The sequence below is a fragment of the Choloepus didactylus genome, chromosome 9 (genome assembly GCF_015220235.1).
Source record: "Choloepus didactylus isolate mChoDid1 chromosome 9, mChoDid1.pri, whole genome shotgun sequence".
Lineage (NCBI taxonomy): Eukaryota > Metazoa > Chordata > Mammalia > Pilosa > Megalonychidae > Choloepus > Choloepus didactylus.
In genome coordinates, this window is record NC_051315.1 from 26,689,870 (window position 1) to 26,713,598 (window position 23,729).

At 36.2% G+C, this 23,729-nt stretch overlaps 1 protein-coding gene across 4 annotated transcripts in view; it reads left to right on the forward strand.

The window, feature by feature from the left end:
- SPOPL (speckle type BTB/POZ protein like) overlaps positions 1-9,874 on the forward strand; it is a 71,066-nt gene extending 61,192 nt beyond the window's left edge. For 3 of the 4 annotated variants that reach the window (XM_037848934.1, XM_037848936.1, XM_037848935.1), the window contains 3 exons: positions 2,179-2,321; positions 2,410-2,463; positions 5,624-5,768. In XM_037848934.1, the coding sequence (XP_037704862.1) occupies positions 2,179-2,321; positions 2,410-2,463; positions 5,624-5,768 (342 nt within the window). Of the gene's footprint in view, positions 1-2,178; positions 2,322-2,409; positions 2,464-5,623 lie in introns of all 4 variants that reach the window. The other variant, XM_037848937.1, reaches the window with a different exon arrangement.
- The last annotated feature ends 13,855 nt before the right edge of the window (positions 9,875-23,729 follow it).

The following is a 23,729-nucleotide window of genomic DNA, read 5'->3' on the forward strand; positions in this document are numbered from 1 at the left end:
CCAGACCACAGTAATAACGTGAGTCGTGAATTTTTTGTTTCCCCAGTGCATATAAAATTATGTTTACACTATACTGTGGTCTATTAAGTGTGCAATAGCGTGTCTAAAAAAGCAGTGTACATACCTTAATTAAAATGTGATAGACATGAAGTGAGCAGTTGCTGTTGGAAAAGTTGCACTGATAGACTTGCTTGATGCAGGGTTACCACAAACTTCAGTTTGTACAAAGTGAAATATCTGTGAAGCACAATAAAGCAAAACACAATTAAATGAAGTATGCCTGTAATGGGGGAAGGACTGACTAGTTTCCCCTTAAGATTGGGAAAAAAATTAAAATGTCCACTTCTACCACTACTATTCAACATTGTACAAGAGAGTTAGTCAAGAAAGTAAATAAAACTTACCCAGATTGGAAAAGAAGAAGTAAAACTGTTTGTAGACAATATGATCATCTTTGTAGAAACTACAATCGAATGTATAAAGGGGAGCTACTAGAACTATTAAGTTTAGCAAGATGGGAAGTGTGCCAGTTTGAATGTATTGTGTCCCCCAGAAAAAGCCATATTCTTTGATGCAATCTTCTGGGGCAGAAACCTTTGGGTGTTTCCGTGGAGATGTGACCCACCCAACTGTAGGTGATAACTCAGATGAGATAATTTCTATGGAGGTGTGGCCCCGCCCATTCAGCATGGGCCTTGATTACTGGAGCAGTATGTAAGCTCAGACAGAAGGAGCAAACTTGCTACAGCCAAGAGGGACACTTTGAAGAACGCATGGGAGCTAAGAGAGGAACTGCAGTTTACAGAGACATTTTGGAGACAGCCTTTGAAAGCAGGCTTTTGCTCCGGAGAAGCTAAGAGAGGACAAATGCCCCGAGAGCAACTGAGAGTGACATTTTGGAGAGAAGCTGAAGCCCAGAGAGGAACATCCCAGACGAAAGTCATTTTGAAACCAGAACTCAAGAGCAGACACCAGCCACGTGCTTTCTCTGCTAACAGAGGTTTTCCGGACACCGTTGGCCATCCTCCAGTTAAGGTATCTGACTGTTGAAGTGTTACCTTGGACACTTTGTGGCCTTAAGACTGTAACTGTGTAACCAAATAAACTCCCTTTATAAAAGCCAATCTATTTCTGGTGTTTTGCATTCCAGCAGCATTAGCAAACTAGAAAAGGAAGATACTAGAAAAACCAATTCCATTTTGATATGCCAAGGACAAATAATACGAACTTGATATTAAAACACAGTGCCGTCTTGGGCATTTATTTTATCACAGATAAGTGAAAATTTATATTCATCCCAAATCTTATACACCAATGTTCATACAGATTTATTTGTAATAGCTAGAAAGTGGAATCAGCCCAGATATCCATCAATGGTGAATGGTTAAACAAACTATAATATATTCATACCATGGAATACCACTTAGCAATGAAAAGGAACAAAATATTCATACACATAACACCATGGCTAAATCGCTAGGGAATTACGCTTAGTGTAAAAAAGCTAATTCGAAAACTTATATACTGTATGACTTGGTTTATATAATATTTTTGACATGATAAAACTTTAGAAATGGAGGAGATTAGTGTTTAACAGCAATCAGGGACTTTTGCAAGGGTGCAAAAGGGAGATGGGTATGGCTACAAAAAGGCCACACAAAATCCTTGTAATATTGGAACTTTTTAGTATCTCGGCCATCATGTTGCATGGGTATTTGTCAAACATTGGTAAGGCTATTAAAAATGTTAAAATACACTAATAACCCCAAGAATTTTTAGTGGTTATGAATATGATTGATTTAGCTTTATAATGAATTCATCCTTCAAAATTCAAGATTGAATAGTGGCAACATGCAGTGTACTGAATAGTAGTACACTCATGCTTAAAATAGTAGAGAAGAGAAATAATAATCTTTAGTAATAAGGTAGCATAAACCTTATTTTGAAAATATACTATTTTAGTTATGCAGATTGAAATTTCCTAAAGAAAATTAGTTTTCCTCCTAAATATATCCATTCACATTTTCTTCATATTAGGTTAAAACAATAATTTACACATTTAAAGGTACCTTCAGTCCAAAGAATAGCTCGCTTAATAACTTTATTTTCAAATTTACAAATATCATATGTTTGGTAGTATGAGTAAATATTTAATGGTTATGTTTTCCTTTTGGATAGTATGCACTGGAACGGCTGAAGGTGATGTGTGAAGAAGCTTTGTGTAGTAACCTCACAGTAGAAAATGTTGCTGATACCCTTGTCCTTGCAGATTTGCACAGCGCAGAGCAGTTGAAAGCCCAAGCCATAGACTTTATTAATAGGTAAGCTATGCCTGTATTTCAGTGGACATGACACCTTCAGCATTTTTCCTCTGGGCTTATTTTAAGTGTGTTTAAATCTTCAATGCAGGTGCAGTGTACTTCGACAACTTGGGTGTAAAGATGGGAAAAACTGGAACAGCAAGTAAGATGACATCAGTTTCTGACTTAAAGTTGATCTTTGTAAATGAGATTGTTTATATAACCTTTTGTTCATATACAATAAGTATGAATCTAGATGTTAGCTTTATGAAGCAAGCAGCCAATTATTTAAGGAAATAATCTGACTATTTTTTTGGATTCTTGGGATTATGCTCCTATGTAAATAAGCGTCTGATGCTAACTGGGATGGACACTCTTATTTCTTAAGCGCACATGCTCACATATATATGAGTCCATATATTTCAAGGGCTACTAGACATTCAGTCCCTGCCCGTTCAGAAAGCATTTCTAAAAATGTGGGAAGTGCTCACTTGATCATATGAGGAATGTGCGCTCTAGATTTGCCCTAGAAAGCCTTTACATTTGAATGGTAATTCACTGCTTCTTAGGTTAGCCAAGTACCTTGCATTATATGCTGTATTAGTCTAGCTGCCTAATATCCCCAAAATGCTGCAATTTGAACTTTTCCCCTTGGTAAAACTGTGAGGGCTGAGGTACTTGTTACATCTTTTTAGCCTGAATCTTCTGAAAATGAACTTTTTAAACTTAGTATTCCCCTCTTTTTTTCTTGTTACATTTTTAGAGTGACTTCTACTTTTTGTAATTTATTTAAACATAAAATACACTGATTGGCAGCAAAATGACAATTCTTCGGTCATTTGTTCTTAAGTATTTTCAAAATCTAGTTTTACTCTTAAGAAAATATAGAATACATTGTATCAGTTTTTCATTGCCAAAAAAATATTTGCTTATTTTATTTCCCCTAGAGAAACTGTGCTGTATGCAAAGACTTTTAATAGGTATTTGTTTAATAAATAGATGAAAATAAATGTCAGGTATATTAAGAGGTATCTAAGTGATTGAAAACAACTAGTTGAAATTAGAAATATAATGACACGCTGGTAATTTAATGTCAGTTAATTTAAAAAAAAAATTGTTTAGTTGATATCACCAACTATTTAGTTGAACAGGCATTTACCTAGCTTCTGTTGTGTCTCAAGAACTATGCTAGAGTGCTAGGTATAAAAAGAATTGTGATAGAAAATTCTTTGTTTTTGAGAACTTTCCTAATGAAAGAGACAGATACTTGCATATATCATTTCATTATAATATGGTAAGTAGTATGTTAAGAGGAGGGTATGTGCAGAGCTTTTCACTAAACCTGGAAGTTTAGGTATGTCTTCCTATAGATGACTTAGCTGAGTCTTAAAACATGAATAGGATTTAGCAAAGTTGAGAGGGAAGTAACACATGTTGTATACAGAAAGAATAGCATGAACCTGTAGTTGGTAATTCATTTGACAGCTATTTTTATTTGTTGCCAATAAGTTCCCAAGGCACTATGCTCAGTTCAGAGAATATAGTGGTTAACATGACAGATATTTTTCCTGCCTTCTTAGAGTAAATGGTTTAGCTATGCTTGCAGATAAATAGGCATTGCACAAATAATTGCAGTAAAGTGTGATGATAGGGTAGCTACTGTATACTCATAAGAGCTGATAGCAAAGGGAGCTAACCTCACATAGGGGTTAGAGAAGCCTTTCTGAGGAAGTGTGGTGTAAATAAAGACCTGAAGTATTGATAGGAGTTCTCCTGGTGAAGAGGTGGGAAGAGAGGTGGGTGAACGTATCCCAGAAAAAGGGAATGAGATATGCAAAGTTTTGGTGATAGAGACCAGTGTGGAGTGTAAGAGAGAGAGGAAGTGGTTATGAAAAGAAGCTGGAGAAACAGGCCTGGAAGGCCATGTAAATAACATTAGGGCTTTTAGATATTATTTGAAGAGTAATTGGAATCCCATAAAGGGTTTTAACCTGGGTTGGGCCATAATCAGGTTTATGCTTTTAATAGTCTCTCTGCATACAGGATGGAGAATGGATTGTGAGAAGGTTTGAGGGGAAGAGGTGGATGGTTGAGGGACAGGTTAAATACAGATAGACCCATTGGAAATTTATTGAAGTTGTTCAGGCAAGAGATCAAGGGTAAAATTAAACTTGATTAGTAACAGTGGGGCTAGATAGAAATGAAAAGGTATAAGAAATAGTTGAGAGAGAGAGAGAGAATCTACCTTACTTGGATATTCTGAGGATGGTGGAGGGGTATGAGGGAGAGAAGAGAGGAGGCAGAGATAACTAGAGTTCTTGCTTAAGCAATTAGGTGTTTGTTCTGATTGTTCAGTGAGAGCATATGGAGCATAGAGTACGATGAGCAGTTAAGTACCAAGAGTATAAAATTCCAGAGTGTGGGAGTGGGTGGAGAAGGCTAGGAAAACAGCAATAAGGGGCTTTTTCCCTTTCTAAAGAATCTGGATACAGGAACTGAGGAACAATAGAAGAGGACATGATAGTCTTGCTGATGTTACTAAGGCAGCATTATGGAAACTGGATTTGAGAGGCGTAAGATAGGAGGCCAAAAAACAAATTAGGAGACTATTGTAATAATCCAAATGTGACATGATGTGGACCTTAACCAGGGATTCAAGACATCTTTGGGAATTAAAATAGATTTAGAGGACAGTCTAGGATGACTTCTCAGTTTCTGTTTGAATCGCTCGATGGATTGTGGGAGCATTAGCTGATTGGAAATGCAGAGGAAGAATAAGTTTGGGGAGAGAGATCATGAGCTCTCATCTCCCAGTACTGAATTTATAGTTCATGAGGCACATTCAAGTAAAGAGAGCAGGTGATTGGGATTGAACCTTGTGGGGAGTCCTCAGATTTAGAGAATCAATAGTCACACCATTGAATATGATAGTTAAAACTGTGAAGAATAGATGAGATAAAATGAATAAAACATGTAAAATAAGAAGAGTGTAGAGGGGCAAAGGTTGGAACTTGAAAGAAATTCTGTGTGTAAGGGGCAGGTAAAGGATAAGAAAGGAGCTCTTGTAAGAGCTAGTCTGAAAATGGTGGCAATGAAGGTAAAACTATGGAGGAGAGTAGAATTTCCAGAAAGATTTTACAGTTTCATTTGTAACTGAAAATACAGGTTAAGATAAGGTGATATTTTAATGATTTCAAATGGTTTGAATACATAGAGGTAGACACAGCATTCAAAACATAACTAAATCCACAATTCTAAAAAAGTGACAATGCAGCAATGCATTTTGAAAAGTACTCTTAAGTAAACTTCTCTTTATTTTTCAGCCAAGCAGCAGACATAATGGAAACATCAGGGTGGAAGTCCATGATTCAGTCTCACCCTCATTTAGTAGCAGAAGCCTTCCGAGCACTAGCATCTGCACAGTGCCCACAGTTTGGCATTCCACGCAAACGGCTAAAACAGTCCTGAAATCTTCCATGAACTGTAAAACAATGGAATTGACTTTGACTTCTCCAGGTCCAGAAGGATTCTAATACACAAACCATAAGCAAGAGTTGTTTCTGTTATCTTGTCCACAGAACAGAAGCTGAAAAAGCATATTGCTTGCTTTTCAGGTGGATAATTTATGGTTTATTCTTCAGCTTTAAATTAGACTGATTATACTCTAATTCACTTCAAGGCCTTAAATTATCTTCAGTGACTTCTCTTGTTCATATAATACTTTAATTTTTTTTTTATTGTGCCTTGTCATTTTGATCAAGGCTATGCAGGATTGCACTAGCTCCATAATGCAGTAATATGGATAACTGAAGATATTAAGTTTCAAAAGGATCTTCCATTATTTTGAGAAAAACAAAATGAGTTTTATAAGGTTTGTCCTATGCTATCTCAAAGGTTCTCCTTAAAAGCACTTGTATTGGAGATTACCTGCAGTATCTCCAGTCTAAGTTCTGTGAATACAGGAGAACCTGCTTACCTTCAAGGTAAGTTCTGGCAATACACTGCTTCAATCCTAATTTAATTTCATTTCGGGGGGCAAATATGCAATGAGTTGGCCTAAATTTTTAGTAAAATTTATAATGTTTGTCAGTATATTAACTGTCCAACGAACTAAGAGAAACATAACAAACTGTTGTTTGTGTTTCTTTTCGGGGTTGTCCCAAGTTTACGATGATTGAGAACTGATGGAGGTTAAGATTTCAACAAGAAGAAAGCATGGTTTGTGCTGAAGTAATTTTTTTTTTTAAGTTTATAGTGACCTACATTTATATGAAGAATTCTGTACATGTTAAAAGTAAGGATGACCAAATGTAAATTTAATGAGTGGGCCAATTAAGAAAGATATATATGCACTTTTAATGTGTAACTTTTGTATGCTGAATGGTACATATATTTTTTTGCTTTTGAGGGAATTAATAAGGTATAATTAATTGTGTCTTAACTTTTTGAAAGAATTTTTTAAGACAGATTGAGACAAGTGGGATGTTTGTGATACCAAGAAAGATATCCTTGATTATAGTTAAATTGGTTTGAATTTCAGATATTCATTATTGAATTTATTCATGTTTTATCACACTTTGGAGATGGCACCTGAACAATAACTGAATCCTGGACAGCCAGTCTACTCTCCTTCTGAAAACAGTGAACTGATATTATTTGCTTGTGGGATGTGCACACTAAAGGAGAGAACCATTAGAACCTGTCAGGCCACACTATTAAACATTTGTTGTTTTTTCCCCCCACTTTCTCCTTACTGTTTCAGTTACTGTACTAACATTGTGGATGATATTGAAATTCTGCATAATGTGAACAGGATAAATTATTTATAAACTACTTTTCATAGGCCATTTCTTTATTACAAATGAATTTTAGCTTTAAACACATACACTTGTTCAGTGTTTGATAGCTCTGTTCAATACGGAGATCTGTTTGGTGCATTGTCCCAGAGAAGCAGGAGAGTTCAGTGTCAAGTCACTGCATCTGATGTACTGTAACAGTGACAAGATGCTTCATAGGCAAGATTTTATATTTCACCACGAAGGAAAAAGTTTATCACTGGAAAAAAAATGCGTATACCTATATATTTGCATATATAACCTTATTCTTCTGATTAAATTGTGTTGTTTGTTTAGTTTTTGAATTGAGGACAAAAGGAAAAAAATGAAGCCTCATGTTTTAAAATAGATTTTATTTTTGTTAGCTCTTTATTACATATTCACTGATGCAATACTAATGCATCAAAAGAATGGTTCATATTTATATTAAGCAAACACTGACAAATAAGCATTTGTTATCCACAACAAACTGGAGTTCAAAGAGATCCTATTATCAGATATCTTAGTTTCTGTGTAATTTGAGTCTTTGTTGTATTAAATTTGAAATTAGAAGAATCCCTTGGGCTAGAAGAAAGATTCTTACCTGTTAATAGACTCTACTGATGTAGGAGTATTTTGGGGAACAGAAACTCACGTCCTTAACTCTACCATAAGATTGAGCCCATTAAGTTTACAGTGTGAAATTTCAAAAACGTACATACACATACATGTACATTTTAATTTAAGATCTTGCCGGGGTCTTATAAGAAAAAGAACTCCTTCCTCAGGCTATAGAATTTTGTTGTCATATATTACAAAAATACCGATGTATCCATTTATATTAAAAACACACAGGCACATTGTGAATTAATTCATTGCTAGAATCTTCAGCTCTAACCATAGTGACTTCAGTAGCAATACTGTATAATGAACATTGCAGCTTGTCCTTAGTTTAGTTTTTCTTTTAAGTTTGGTAGCACATTTTGTACCAAAAACGTCAAACACTGTGCTATAAGATTATCCATGTTTGTAGAAATGTCCACTTTACAGATAATATAATGCCCTTCCATTGTACTAACAGAATCATATGGTAGTTGATTTATTTTTTATTTATTATGTATATTTTTAGTATTGTGGTTCTCAAGGCAATGATTTAAAAAAAAATGTTGATATGTTCTGAAATGAGTGCTCTAATTGCCTTTTTTTTTTTCATTTTTAAACCATACAGATTGTTTTCAATAGCCACAGATTCTTACCAGAACATTCTTGCCTTCTGAACTATCAGCCTGTTCCTATTTCCCTTTTGTCACATAAACAGGGCTTCTCCTTAGAAATGTAGTGAGTGGTTTCAAATAGCCATTGGAGAACTGTTCTTTAGACTGAGGTTTAGAACACTGTATTTGTGCCTTTTCTGTTTTTTAATTTTAATGTTTATCGGTATTTGGAGCACAAATATGAAGGTGCCATAATAATATGGCTTGCCAATATTACCTCCTTGAAAACTTATGTGTCATTGTTCTGACATAGTAATTGAAGAACCTTGCATGTATTATGTGGTCATTTGTGTGTTTGTATGTATACTTGTATTCTCTGGATTTGTGTGTGGTTTGTTCAAAAGAATGAATTCCTGAAAATAGGCTCAGTTAAATGTTGAAAGTTCAGGTTAGTTGAAATATTTCATTTAAATGTGCTTTATTGTGATTGGGCAGTTGGTTGGCAGAAGAAATTATGATTCTCAAAAATATGACCAATTTACTGCATGAGGAAATGTGAAAACAGTGCCTTTTTAGTTTATAAAATTGATAGTTATAAAATTAAGTTTTAAAACATTAATGAAGATCTCTTAAAAAGTTTTCATGAATGTTATTGGCTTATTTTTAGACCTAAGTTAGAGCTTAAATTGTTTAAAATATGATTACTAATTTATTTACTCTTGAGTTTTGTGCATACATTTAAAAACAAAGCAGAATTCTTTTAAAATTGTGGATCATATATGCCCGGTGTTTCTGAAATAGTATAGGAACTTTGTCTGATAAGTAAAGTCTTCTGAAAACCCAACTCAGTAAGCTTTTTTCACAGCAAGTATACTTGAAGAGATAAAATATTCTGACTTGGACATTTGTGCTCTTCTCTTGTTAGATAAAAAATAAAAGATGCAATATATTCTTGCAAAATAAGGTGGGTGGGTGGATTTCTTTTAGTGTTCCCAGATTATAAAGTCAGCACTTTCATCACACAAGAGTATTTTGCAAACCTTTTTTATACAGATTATGAGCTCTACCTTATTTAAGTGTTCATGGAATGATGTAAATTTTTGGTCCAGTTGAACAAATACTGAGTGCCTACCATATGCAAGACTTCTTCACTAGGAATGAAATCACCACACCGTGTCTTCTGTTTGCAGTATGTGGACTTTGTTTGAAAAGGAATTCTTATATTTAAATCTTTTTCTCTTGTTAGAGTTTATCATTGTATACTGTAACCCAGTTAATTTTGCATTTGTTTTTTTAAAATGAAGATATAACAGGTGTGTCCCATTTTTTTAAATAAAATTCTGCTAAAATTATTTAAAAATTAGTTTTGAGATAAATTGATTTTCAAGATTCAAATGTATAAAGACGTATATTGAACTTTTCAGCCCAGTTTTTAATCAGGTGATGTTAATGGTGAGATACATACTTTTTGTATCTTTTTGCTGAAAATATTTTTTGCATTTCAGCACGTTGAGTTAAAATAAAGTTGTTAACTACTTATTCAGAATTAATTGGTTTATTTGTGTTTATTTGATAAATATGAACTTTACTTTTTTAGATGAATATGATGCTTTGCAAAAGAGCCATGTGTTTGATATGGTAACTTGTAAATCCTGCATAGTAGTTGTCTTTTCTACACAGTATTTTTCAGAACCTACTAAAGACTTCGTCCTTAACTGTATGGTAGTACACATTTATTTATATTGACATATGCATACCATCAATATTGAATGACTTAGTTTAGTGTCTCATACTATTAATGTAACACTTAAAAGATCACCTTATCCCAATCCCTCCTACCCTTTCTTAATTTCATTTATCCCAGACAGTTTAATCATTTGCTGCTATCAAAAAAGAGAAGATTTGGGGCAGGGCATCCCTGGACCAGGTTAGTAACAGGAATTCAAGAAAAACTGCTTAAGAATTATGGCCAAGATGGTAGTAGAAATACCTTTTACTATATACCCAACACATATACACATACACACACACAGAATTCCTCTTAAAAGAATAAAAGAATGATCCAAAAGCTTATAACATTGTCTATGCAATTATAGTAATATAGGATGAGTGGTCATATTCTTCGCTCTACTAAGGAACTACTAGTTGTCTCCGTTCTATCCTCTCAGAATCATTTATTTTCTAAGGAAAGGCCAACAGTGGCATTTGCTTTGATCACTGTTTTTAAATAGAAGACACTTTAATTTCCCATCACATAATTTGTTGTTGGTACCTTCTGTTACTGGTTTTGTTTTGGTACCAGGGAGATTGCATGCGTCTGCAGTGGACAGTGGCAAAAAAGTTTGCCATTCCTGTTGGAATGCTTCCTCCCCACCTCTCCCTCTGGCTCTTGCCCCCATATCCCTAGTCCTTTTGTAAAGGATTCAGGTGTAGTCCTGTGCCAGTCTGTGACATAACAGCTGTGCAATTCCTATAGTATCTAATCTCACCTTTTTATCCAGATTCAAACCATAATAGATAAAAGCTGGTAAAATTGTGGGATTTATGAACAACAATTGCAGCACAAACCAAAAAAAGGCAGTCAGTGCCCTGAGGACTTTGATATTCACTTTACTCTAAAATAGATGTACTGCCATAGCAGAAGAAGGTTTTAGAATGTATGCTTTATAAAGTGCTTAAAAAAAAATAGGCCATTATGAAATTCAACAAAGATGGGGAAAAAATGAAAATGACATGCAATTTTAAAAGAATGGTAAAATAAAATGCATTAAACTTGATAAATACCAGAAATAATAATGCAGAAATTTGAATCAATGGAAGACAAAGTTGAGAAATATGTGAAGGTTACAAGCACAAGAATAGAGAAAAATGAAGACGATTTAGTTTAATTTCCATTAACAATTAATTAATGGAGTGCCTGGCATTGTGCTGAACTCTGGGTTGATAGTAATAAACAAGGTAGAAATGAGCAGGGTCCTCAGGAAGTCCATTATCATGGAGAAAACACAATTATGCAATGGAATATGTGATATTTGCTGTAACAGGAGTGCATGAGGAGTATCTAATCTAGATGGAGAGTGGGGGTCCCAGATAGCCTTCCTGAGGAAGTGATGCCTAAATTGAGATTGAGTGGGAGTTGGGCAGCTTCATGGAGGTGTCACCCAATCCATTATGTGACATCCCAGAGGTTGAGCAAGGTTCACATGAAACATTTGTAGGAATGAAAATAAACATGGCTAAAGGGAAAAGTATGTTGTTCACCAGTAAGCAGGCGTCATGCTTTTTTACAGAAATAGAACTTACAAAAGGGGTTGGACTAAACTATGAGCATTGGAGGATTTTAAATAGGGGTATGGTATGAACGTCAAAATCTCTTCAGATAGATGGAAGGGCTAAAGTGGTAGCAGGGAAAACTTAAGAGGTGAGAAATCCCTGTGCTCTGTGCTAGGCTAGGGGTATTGGGATGGGGAAAAAGGGAGAGGTTGGAGAGGGAATAGTGGTAGGACTTACTAATAAAATTGCATATAGGAGAAGGGAGAGAGAGGGATCAAGAGTGACTCCCAAGTTTTGCATTTAAGCAGCTGTATGGAGAGTAGTACCGTTCACTGATAGAGCAATTACAAGAGTCAGAGCATTTTTTTTTTCCTTTGGAAGAAAAACAATATTTTGATTTGGAGCTTGTTGAGCTTAAGTTTCCTATAGGGCTGGTTCTGGATATACAATTCTAAAAGTTGGGTGTGATCTCAGTTATAAAGATAGGGATCATCTGTAAACAGATGATAATCGGTGTATATAGGCTGAGAAGGCAGCTCAGAGAAAAACATTAAAGGGATAGGCGAAGAAAGAGGAGCCCACAAAAGAAGAAGAAACAGATAAAACCAGAAGAGAATATTTCAAGAGAAGGAGTGGCTAAGCATCAGATGCTGCTGAGCAATCAAGTATAAGACTAAAATATAAATTAGATTTTTCAGGAAAGGGATGAAAGGAGTCTGGAGTGGGGAAAAAAGTAAGAGTACAGTGAATGAAGAAATGAATGCTCCAATTATAGAACATGGGAAATTTGGTGACAATTACAAGCGGGGGAAACTAGCTAAAGGATGGGTTTCTTATTTTGTTTTTTGCTTGTTTTTCTTTTTGGTGGGAGAGGTTTCAGTACATTAAGGTCATGATAAGGAATCAGGAAATAGAATACAGATGGAGAATTACTGAGGTCCTAATCAGAAGAAAAGAAGAATGGAATCAAATGCCAAACAGGGAGATTGCTTTACCGCATGTGGGAGGGAGAAATACACAGATGTAGAATCAGGCTTTTAAGTTTGTTTGTTTTTTTTCTGAAAGTTGATATTATAGTTCACTTTATATCTTTTATTCCTTGTGAAGTCATCTATTCAGAATAAAGGGCGTGGGTGATCAGTTTAGAGCAAGGGTCAACAACATGCAAAGGGCCTGGTTGTAAATATTTTAGGCTTTGTAGGACTTTGGGTCTCTGTCCCACCCTCTCAATTATGCTTTTGTAGTGAGAAAACATCCATAGACAATGCATAAACAAATTAGCATGTCCGGGTTTCATTAGAATTATATACAAAAGCAGGCAGCAATGGTGTTAATATCTAGAACATAGGTCAGTGGGATAAAATGAAGGCAGAATGGGGAGCTGATGCTTAATTTGTGCAGAATTTGTAATAAGGTTTGATTGTAAGTGTTTGGAAATAGAGGTGATTGTAGCACATTATAGTAAGAGTAATTAACAGTGATATGTGGGTACGATTGTGGGTGAAAGGAAAAGTTTAGGGTCGTGTATGTCCCTAAGAGGAAAACCAGAGAATGAAATATGGGGCTGTATAACACAGTGAATCCTCTTGTGGGTAAAAATATTCTAGAATTAATTGTGGTGATGAAAGTACAACTCTGTGAATACACTAGAAGACATTGCTTGTACACTTCAGATGGATTGTATGGTATGTGAATTTAGCTCAATAAAATTGCTTTTAAAAAAAGAAGGCAGCAGGCCATATTTGACCCTTGTACATAGTTTACTGACCTCCTCGTTTAAAAGTTTGAGGAGAACAAAAGAGATTTGAAATAACTGATAAAGAGGCAAATGCATGGATGGCCCAGTTGGGATTGGAGGTCATGACTTTACAGAGGGTGAGTTGAAAAGACCCAATGTTTGCATAATTGATGTTACCAAAGAAGTGATTGGAATAGAAGCAGTGATTAAATATAAAATAAAATTTGAAATTTAGAAATCAGAATATTTATAGTGTTCCAGGTGGAATTTATGAACAGATATTTAAAGCTAAACATACTAGGTTACTTACAAGTTGACAAGGTAAGTAATGTGAGCATCCAAGCAATAAATAAAAATTTTAAAGTTGTATTTCCCTGATAACACTTCTATCAGAGGATGGTGGAGAAGTGACCAAAGAACTCTTAGCTATTTAATGATTCATTTTAAGGTTAACATTTAAATTACATAGAAGTATTTTTAAGTATATTAACATAGTAACCAAAGCATAGGGAATGCCAAAAGTTGATCAAAATTAATCCAGGCATTGGAAACTGAGGATTAAAAGAACTGGCAGAGTATTAAAATGGTTAAACTATTAGAGGGAAGTCTAAATTATTATAACATTATTTACAAATATAAAAGTAAAAGACAAAGTGATCATCTGGTATAAATGAAAAGGAAACTAGGCAAAAAGAAGGGAGGAAATGGGGTGGAGAAATAAAAGTAGAATTCTTCCTTTTCAATAAGAGGAAGTTAAAAATGTTTTCTTACTGATTTTTTGACATTTATAAATGTTTAAGGATCTTTTTTGAACAATCAACAAACTTTAAACATCCACTGGTAGAATTTAAAATAGAATATATATCCTCCAAAGCACTGACAGAAGATTTCGTGTCTGTGTGTTGCAGTCAGGAAAAAAAAAAAATTATAGAGTACTAAAAAAGAAGGAAATGTTACATTACAAAGATCTAGTGGAACTAGTATGTGAAATGCAATAGGTTAAACTCACCTACTAAAAAAAACCTTATTCATTTAGCAGTAATCTCTTTCAGATTGTGCTAGCTGGGTGCATAATAGTGACAGAGACATGTCCTGTTCTGATAGAACTTAATAAAATCAGCAATAAAATAGAACTGTGAAAGGGGAATTAGAGGGTGTTGTGCAGCACATCTCAACACTATCTAATTGCTAGCCCTGTATAGAGGAGAAAGAGAATTTTTAAGGGGATGAGTGTGAGGCTCAGAGGTAAGAGAGGAAGATGATTCAAGTAACTGAAATTCAGTAGGGCTGGAGGGGAATGCTTTTTTGTTGATGTATGGTGTGTCTTTGTAGTGTCTTTTTTTTTTTTTTTTTTTGATGGGAATAGGAATACTAATGACAGAACTTGAAGTAAATAGGTAGGACTATTTCAGGTAAGCCCCTTTGAGCTCTAAATTGGCCAAATCGACTAAACCAAGAAGAAAATCGAAACAATTATCAAATAATATCTACACAAAGGGCTTGAAACTAGGATGGTTTTGTGTGGGAATTATTTCAAACTTTCTAGAAACTGATGATTTCCATGATATATGGGTTGAAATAAATACTGAAAAATAAAATCAAATAAGTATTTTTATTCAAGGTAGCATAAACCAGATAACAACCTTTAGAAAGTTGTGAAAAGTAAATGAAATAATGTGAAACACTAATGCAGTGTCCTAGGGGTAACAGTAGCCTAGTAAATGCGGATTCTCAGTCCTTTTTCCCCTTACTAAGAACACCCAAAAAGTGAGATGCCCAGACATATCTCTACTGTAAATATGAGTACTGTAAAAGGCTAATAGCTAGAGTTCAGTAACAAAAATAAAACCAAGTTCACCTGAAGTTTAACCCTAGGGCTTTGAGGATGGTTGAAAGGTAACCATATTGAAAGGTAAACTGAAAGAATTCTAATTTAATTCTACAAAATTCCACATCCTTTTGGCACAAGTATTGCTGATGAAATATATATGGGAGATAATTCTTCAACCCCAAGAGAATATCTCTTGCCACAAGAAGCCAAAATTACCATAATGGTGATACACTAGAGACTTTTCCATTAAAATCCGGAAGAAAACTCAGGTATGTAACTGAGAAGTTAGGATTTAAGGACTGATTATGATTACTGAATCATTATATAGGTATTCCTTTTTACTTTCTGGTATATTAGACAGAGGGAAATACCTGAAACCTGAATTGTAATCCAGCTGCCTTGATCTCTGATAATGATTGTATAGCCTTTATCTTGTGACCATGTGATTATAAAACCCTTGTGACAGGCGTGGAACCCTGGGATGTGAAGGAGGCGGGGCAAGATGGCGGAGTGGTGAGGAGCAGAATTTCGTCTCTCCCCTAGAGCAGCTGGCAATTACCCAAGAACTATATGAAACAGTGTTTTCGGGGTCTCCAGTAACCAGTCACACATTGGACACAAGTTTGGAATTGGAGGAAAAGCTGAGATCACAGCGAACACTGTAAGTTCCCCGGACCAGGGGTCTGGCGCCCCTCCCCACCCAGACCTCACAGACTGTCTTGCTTCCGGCTCCCTGAAAGGGGGGAAAAAAAAAAAAACCAAAAAACAGCAATCTGCTGAGGGCAAGAAGGAAGGCTCAATCCAGCCTCAACTGCAGAAATAATTAAAAAATTAATTGACTAACTTTGGGAGCTGGGGTGCTAAAGAAGGGCTGGGATCCAAGAAGTGGGGGCACGTAAAAGCGGGCACCCATTCCCAGACTCCAAAAAAGCCATTTTTTTTTCCCCCTTACATTTCCTCCCTTCTGGCTTCTCACTGATCCCTTATCTTTTTGCATTTCAATAGCCCCCGGGCAGGGGTGGAACTGAAGCAGTTGGAGAGTAATTATCAGACAATAGCCCAAAGCATACCTTTAAATGCTCTATTCTGACAAAACTTCCAGGCTGGGGAAAGACATTTAAGAGACTTTTTTCTTTTTTTTTTTTTTTCCTTTTTTCTTTTTCTTGATTTCTTTTCTACATTTTTTTTTTTTTTAATCTAAAAGTAATATATGTGGTTATTTTCTATCGGAAAGCCCAGGTTGAGGGACTAGGCTGGGCTTGAGAGGAGACAGAGTACCCACAGTGTCTTTGAATTCCGTATTCACTACTGAAGGCCTCCACCCCCGTCTTTAATTGGCAACTCAGGCTGACCAAGGAATCTACCTGGAGAGGCCTCAAAGAGGAGAGAGGAGAAGGGAATAGTGCCCCTGAGACACAACTGGAGTTCTGAGGATTCGGAGAGTAGAGGGAGGCCCAGCTCAACTGGCAGTCCTCCTTCTGGGAATTCAGACCCCAGGGGCTGGAATTCAGATTCCGGCTTCAGTCAGCCACGCCCTTGACAGGATCAGAGTCACCAGGAGAACTAAAGGCTCCATACCTCCTTACACGGGTGGGGGAGCTGCGGGCTGGCCAGCGCCACCTCCTGGACAGGAGAGGAAAAGCACCAATTCTAAAGGCCTCATAGGAGGGTCTCATTCTCAGGAAAACTCCATACCCTCCCAATGAGACCTGGGTCTCACTAGACTGGGAAAATCTGACTAGGGTCAACCATATCTGAGGAGACCCACCCACAAAAAGGTTACATAGAGGCAGAGCAAGAAACAGAAAAAACAAGAGGGGAAAAATTCTGATCAACTAAATAGAACCTAAGTTAGAGGTCTAGAATAAGTTGAACTGAATAACAGAGGCCAGGAAACAAAGCCAACCAACAAGAAAACCACTAGGTAAAAGACACAAAACAAGCTCCAAAATAAACTAATCAAGAGAATCAGATGCCTAGACAACTTAAGATAACAAGCCATACCAGGAAACATGAAAACATGGACCAGCCAAAGGAACAAACTAATAGCTCAGCAGAGACACAGGAGTGGAGGCAACTAATGCTAAATAAATTTGATGAAATGAAGGAAGATATAGCAAAAGAGCTGAAGGATATAAAGAAGACACTGGCTGACCATAAAGAAGAATTCATAAACTTAAAAACACAGATGGCAGAACTCATGGGAATGAAGGCCACAATGGAGGAGATGAAAAACACAATGGAGGGACACAACAGTAGATTTGAACAGGCAGAAGAAAGGATCAGTGAACTGGAAGACAGGTCATTCAAATTCATACACACAAAAGAACAGATGGTGAAAAAAATGGAAAAATATGAGCAGGGTCTTAGGGAGCTGAGTGACAACATGAAACGCACAAATATACGTGTTATGGGTATCCCAGAAGGAGAAGAGAGGGGAAAAGGGGCAGAAAGAGTAATAGAAGACATATTCACTGAAAATTTCCCAACTCTTATAAAAGACAGAAAATTATAGATTCAAGAAGTACAACGTACCCCAAATAGAATAGATCCCAATAGACCTACTCCAAGACACTTACTGGTCAGATTGTCCAATGTCAAAGACAAAGAGAGGATTCTGAAAGCAGAAAGAGAAAAGCAATCCATCACATACAAGGGAAAGTCAATAAGACTATGTACAGATTTCTCTGCAGAAACCATGGAGGCAAGAAAACAGTGGCGTGATATATTTAAGATACTGAAAGAGAAAAACTGCCAACCAAGAATTCTATATCCAGCAAAATTTTCCTTCAAAAATGAGGGAGAGATTAAAACATTTTCAGACAAACAGACACTGAGAGAGTTTGTGAATAAGAGACCGGCACTACAAGAAATACTAAAGAGAGTGCTACAGGCTGATAGGAAAAGACAGGAGAGAGAGAGTTGGAGAAGAGTGCACAAATGAAGATTATCAGGAAAGGTAAAAGGAGAGGAAAAAATAAGATATGACATATAAATTCCAAAAAACAAAATGGTAGTAGAAAGTACTGCCCTTACAGTAATAACACTAAATGTAAATGGATTAAACTCCCCAATAAAAAGACACAGACTGGCAGAATGGATTAAAAAACAGGACCCATCTATATGCTGTCTACAAGAAACTCACTTTAGACACAAGGACAAACATAGACTGAAAGTGAAAGGTTGGAAAAAGATATTTCATGCAAACAACAACCAGAAAAAAGCGGGAGTAGCTATATTAATATCAGACAAGTTAGACTTCAAAAGCAAAACAATTAAAAGAGACAAAGAAGGACACTATATATTAATAAAAGGGTCAATTCATCAAGAAAACATAACAGTCATAAATATTTATGCACCAAACCAGAATGCCCCAAAATTCATGAGGCAAACACTGTGATCACTGAAAGGAGAAATAGATACCTCTACAATAATAGTTGGAGACTTCAATACACCACTCTCATCAATGGATAGAACATCTAGACAGAGGATCACTAAAGAAACAGAGATGTTGAATTGTATGATAAATGAACTAGACTTGACAGACATTTATAGAACACTACATCCAACAACAGCAGGATACACTTTTTTCTCAAGTGCTCATGGAACATTCTCTAGGATAGGCCACATGTTGGGTCACAAAGCAAGCCTCAACAAATTTAAAAATATTGATATTATACAAAACACTTTCTCAGACCACAATGGAATGAAGTTGGAAATAAATAAAAGGCAGAAGGTCATAAAATTCACAAACATACGGAGGCTAAACAACACCCTCTTAGAAAACCAGTGGGTAAAGGAAGAAATTACAAGAGAAATTAGTAAATACCTCAAGGCAAATGACAATGAAAACACAACTTATCAAAACTTATGGGATGCAGCAAAGGTGGTGCTGAGAGGGAAATTTATTGCCCTAAATGCCTATATTAAAAGAGAAGAGAGAGCAAAAATTGAAGAGTTAACTGCTCACCTGGAGGAATTAGAGAAAGAACAGCAAACTAACCCCAAAGCAAGCAGAAGGGAAGAAATAACAAAGATTAGAGCAGAAATAAATGCAATTGAGAACAGGAAAACAATAGAGAGAATCAACAAAACCAGAAGTTGGTTCTTTGAGAAAATCAATAAAATCGATGGACCACTGGCTAGGCTAACAAAAAAAAAGAGAGAGCAGATGCAAATAAATGCAATCAGAAATGGGAAAGGAAATATAACTACCGACCCTGCAGAAATTAAGGAGATAATGAGAAGATACTATGAGCAACTATATGCTAATAAACTAGACAACTTAGATGAAATGGACAACTTCCTAGAAAAGCATAAACAACCAACATTAACTCAAGAAGAAATAGATGACCTCAACAAACCAATCACAAGTAAAGAGATTGAGTCAGTCATCAAAAAGCTCCCAAAAAGGAAAAGCCCAGGACCAGATGGTTTCACATGTGAATTCTACCAAGCATTCAAGAACGAATTAGTACCAATCCTGCTCAATCTCTTCAAAAAAATTGAAGTAGAGGGAAAGCTACCTAACTCTTTCTATGAAGCCATCATCACCCTAATACCAAAACCAGGCAAAGATACTACAAAAAACGAAAATTATAGACCAATTTCTTTAATGAATATAGACGCAAAAATCCTCAACAAAATACTTGCAAATCGAATCCAGCAGCACATTAAAAGAATTATACACCACAACCAGGTGGGATTTATTCCAGGTATGCAAGGCTGGTTCAACACAAGAAAATCAATTAATGTAATACACCACATCAATAAATCAAAGCAGAAGAACCACATGATCATCTCGATTGATGCAGAAAAGGCATTTGACAAAATTCAACATCCTTTCCTGATGAAAACACTTCAAAAGATAGGAATAGAAGGGAACTTTTTCAATATGATAAACGCAATATATGAAAAACCCACAGCTAACATCACATTCAATGGGGAGAGACTGAAAGCTTTTCCTCTAAGATCAGGAACAAGACAGGGATGCCCACTATCACCATTGCTATTCAACATTGTGCTGGAAGTTCTAGCTAGAGCAATTAGGCAAGAAAAAGAAATAAAAGGCATCCAAATTGGAGAGGAAGAAGTAAAACTTTCACTATTTGCAGATGACATGATTCTATATGTAGGAAATCCAGAAGAATCTACAGCAAAGCTACTAGAACTAGTCAATTAATACAGCAAAGTGGCAGGCTACAAGATCAACATGCAAAAATCTGTAGTGTTCCTATACACAAGTAATGTGCAACAAGAGGAAGAAATCAAGAAAAAAATCCCATTTACAATACAACCAAAAGAATCAAGTATTTAGGAATAAACTTAACCAAGGACACAAAAGACCTTTACATAGAAAACTATAAGAAACTGCTAAAAGAAATTGAACAAGACCTAAAAAAATGGAAGAACATACCATGTTCATGGATTGGAAGACTAAATATAGTTAAGATGGCAATTTTACCTAAACTGATTTACAGATTCAATGCAATACCAATTTAAATCCCAACAACTTACTTTACAGAAATAGAAAAAACAATAACTAAATTTATTTGGAAGGGTAAGGTGCCCCGAATAGCCAAAAATGTCTTGAGAAAGAGGAGTGAAGTGGGAGGTCTCACACTACCTGACTTTGAAGCATATTACAAAGCTACAGTGCTCAAAACAGCATGGTCCTGGCATAAGGACAGATATACTGATCAATGGAATCGAATTGAGTGTTCAGAAGTAGACCCTCACGTCTATGGACAACTGATCTTTGATAAGGCAGTGAAGCCGAAGCAACTGGGAAAGAGCAGCCTGTTCAATAAATGGTGTTTGGAGAACTGGATATCCATTTCCAAAAGAATGAAAGAGGATGTCCATCTCACACCTTATACCAAAATTAATTCAAAGTGGATCAAAGACCTAAACATTAGCACCAAGACCATAAAACTCTTAGAAGAAAATGTAGGGCAATATCTTAAAGATCTTGTGAAAGGAGGTGGTTTCTTAGACCTCACACCCAAGGCACGAGCAACCAAAGAACAAATAGATGAATGGGATCTCCTCAAAATTAAACACTTTTGTACATCAAAGGACTTTGTCAGAAAAGTCAAAAGGCAACCTACACAATGGGAGATGATATTTGGAAACCACATATCAGATAAGGGTTTAATATCCCGAATATATAAAGGAATCCTGCATCTCAATACCAGAAAGACAAACAATCCAATTAAAAAATGGGCAAAAGACATGAACAGACATTTTTCTGAAGAGGAAATACAAATGGCTCAAAAGCATATGAAAAAATGCTCTACTTCACTGGCTGTTAAGGAAATGCAAATCAAAACCACAATGAGATATCATCTCACACCTACCAGAATGGCCATTATCCAAAAAACAGAAAATGACAAGTACTGGAGAGGATGTGGAGAAAGAGGCACACTTATTCATTGTTGGTGGGAATGTAGATTGGTACAGCCACTCTGGAAGACAGTATGGAGGTTCCTCAGGAAGCTAAATATAGATTTGCCATATGACCCAGCTATTCCATTGCTGGGTATATACTCAGAGGAACTGAAACTTAAGACACAAACAGACATTTGTAAACCAATGTTTATTGCAGCATTATTCACAATTGCTAAAAGATGGAAAGAGCCCAAATGCCCATCAAAGGACGAGTGGATAAACAAACTGTGGTATATACACATGATGGAATATTATGCAGCTGTAAGACAGAACAAAGACATGGATCATGTAATAATGTGGATGAACCTTGAGGACATTATGTTGAGTGAAGTTAGCCAGAAACAAAAGGACAGATTCTGTATGGTCTCACTAATATGAACAGACATTAATGAACAAACTTTGGGAGTTAAAAGCTGACAACACAGGCGACCAAGAGATAGAAAGAGGGCAGAGATCAGCCATCTGATGCTGAAGGAGTACAGAACGTTTAGGATTGATTGCATAGATCCAGAAATAGATAGCATAATACTGTGTGATGGTAGCGCGGTATTGTAAGTACACTGAACAAAGATGTCTGTGAGTAAAGCTGAAAGAGGTGGAATAGGAGAATGTATGACACCAGAGTTAAAGATAGATGATAAAGACTGGGACTGTATAACGTGGCAAAAACTGGAGTGGCCAATGACTGTTACTAAATATACAAATATAAAAATGTTTTTGCATGTGGGAAAGCAAATGAATGTCAACCATGTAGAAATTTGAAAAAGGGATGGTATACAGGAAAAAACATAATCAAAGCAAACTGGAGTTTATGGTCAACAGTAACATTATAATATACCTCCATTAAATGTAACAAAGGCAATACGCCAACGCTAAATGTATATGAGAAGGGGATATAGGGGAGTAATATGGGATTCTTGGTAGTGGTGTTATTTGCTGTCCTTAGTAGTATATTGTATTGTATGACATGTTATTTTTCTTTTTATCATTTTTTCTTACTGCTAAAAAAAAAACAAAGCAAAACAATTTTTCTTGTAGTAATCAGTATGTTCAAATGCTGATTGTGGTGATAAATGTACAACTTTATGATGATACCATGAACAACTGATTGTACACTGTGGATAAATGTATGGTATGTGAATATAACTCTATAAAATTGTAGGAAAATATATATATAGGAGTAAAAGTGTTGGAGAAAACATGGTGAGAGGGATGATGCCTCACCAATATGGATTAACTACAATGTATAAACTCAGAATTGAATCTTAGAACATAGCCTAACGTGGACACAATAATTGTAATAGTCCCTAGATTGTAAGCTCTTACAGCAGTTAACTCTATCCCTGAATTGTAAGGCCTATCTCTAAATTTTGAGATGCTGATCCCCTACCGTATGTTGTCACAAACATTGGGACTGGCGGATTGATGTGCTGAGCCCTCGAGCAAGGGACTTGCCCTTATGAAGCTCATTACCACAAAGGAGAGTCTAAAGTTGTATGTAACGGTGCCTAAGAGTCTCCCCCTGAGTACCTCTTTGTTGCTCAGATGTGGCCCTCTCTCTCTCTAACTGAGCCATCTCGACAGGTGAACTCGCTGCCCTCCCCCCTACGTGGGACCCAACTCCCAGGGGTGTAAATCTCCCTGGCAACGCAGAGTATGACTTCCAGGAATGAATGCGGACCCGGCATCGTGGGACTGAGAGTATCTTCTTGACCAAAAGGGGGATGCAAAATGAGACAAAATGGTTTCAGTGGCTGAGAGATTCCAAATGGAGTTGAGAGGTCACTCTGGTGGACATTCTTATGCACTATATAGATAACATCTCTTAGGCTTTAATGTATTGGAATAGCTTTAAGTAAATAGCTGAAACTACCAAACTCCAACCTAGCAGTCTGGACTCCTGAAGACAATTATACAATAATGTAGATTACAAGGGGTGACAGTGTGATTGTGAAGACCTTGTGGATCACACCCCCTTTATCTAGTGTATGGATGAGTGGAGGAATGGGGATAAAAACTAAAGGACAAATGGGGTGGGATGGGGGGATGATTTGGGTGTTTTTTTTCACTTTTATTTTTTATTCTTGTTCTGGTTCTTTCTGAAGTAAG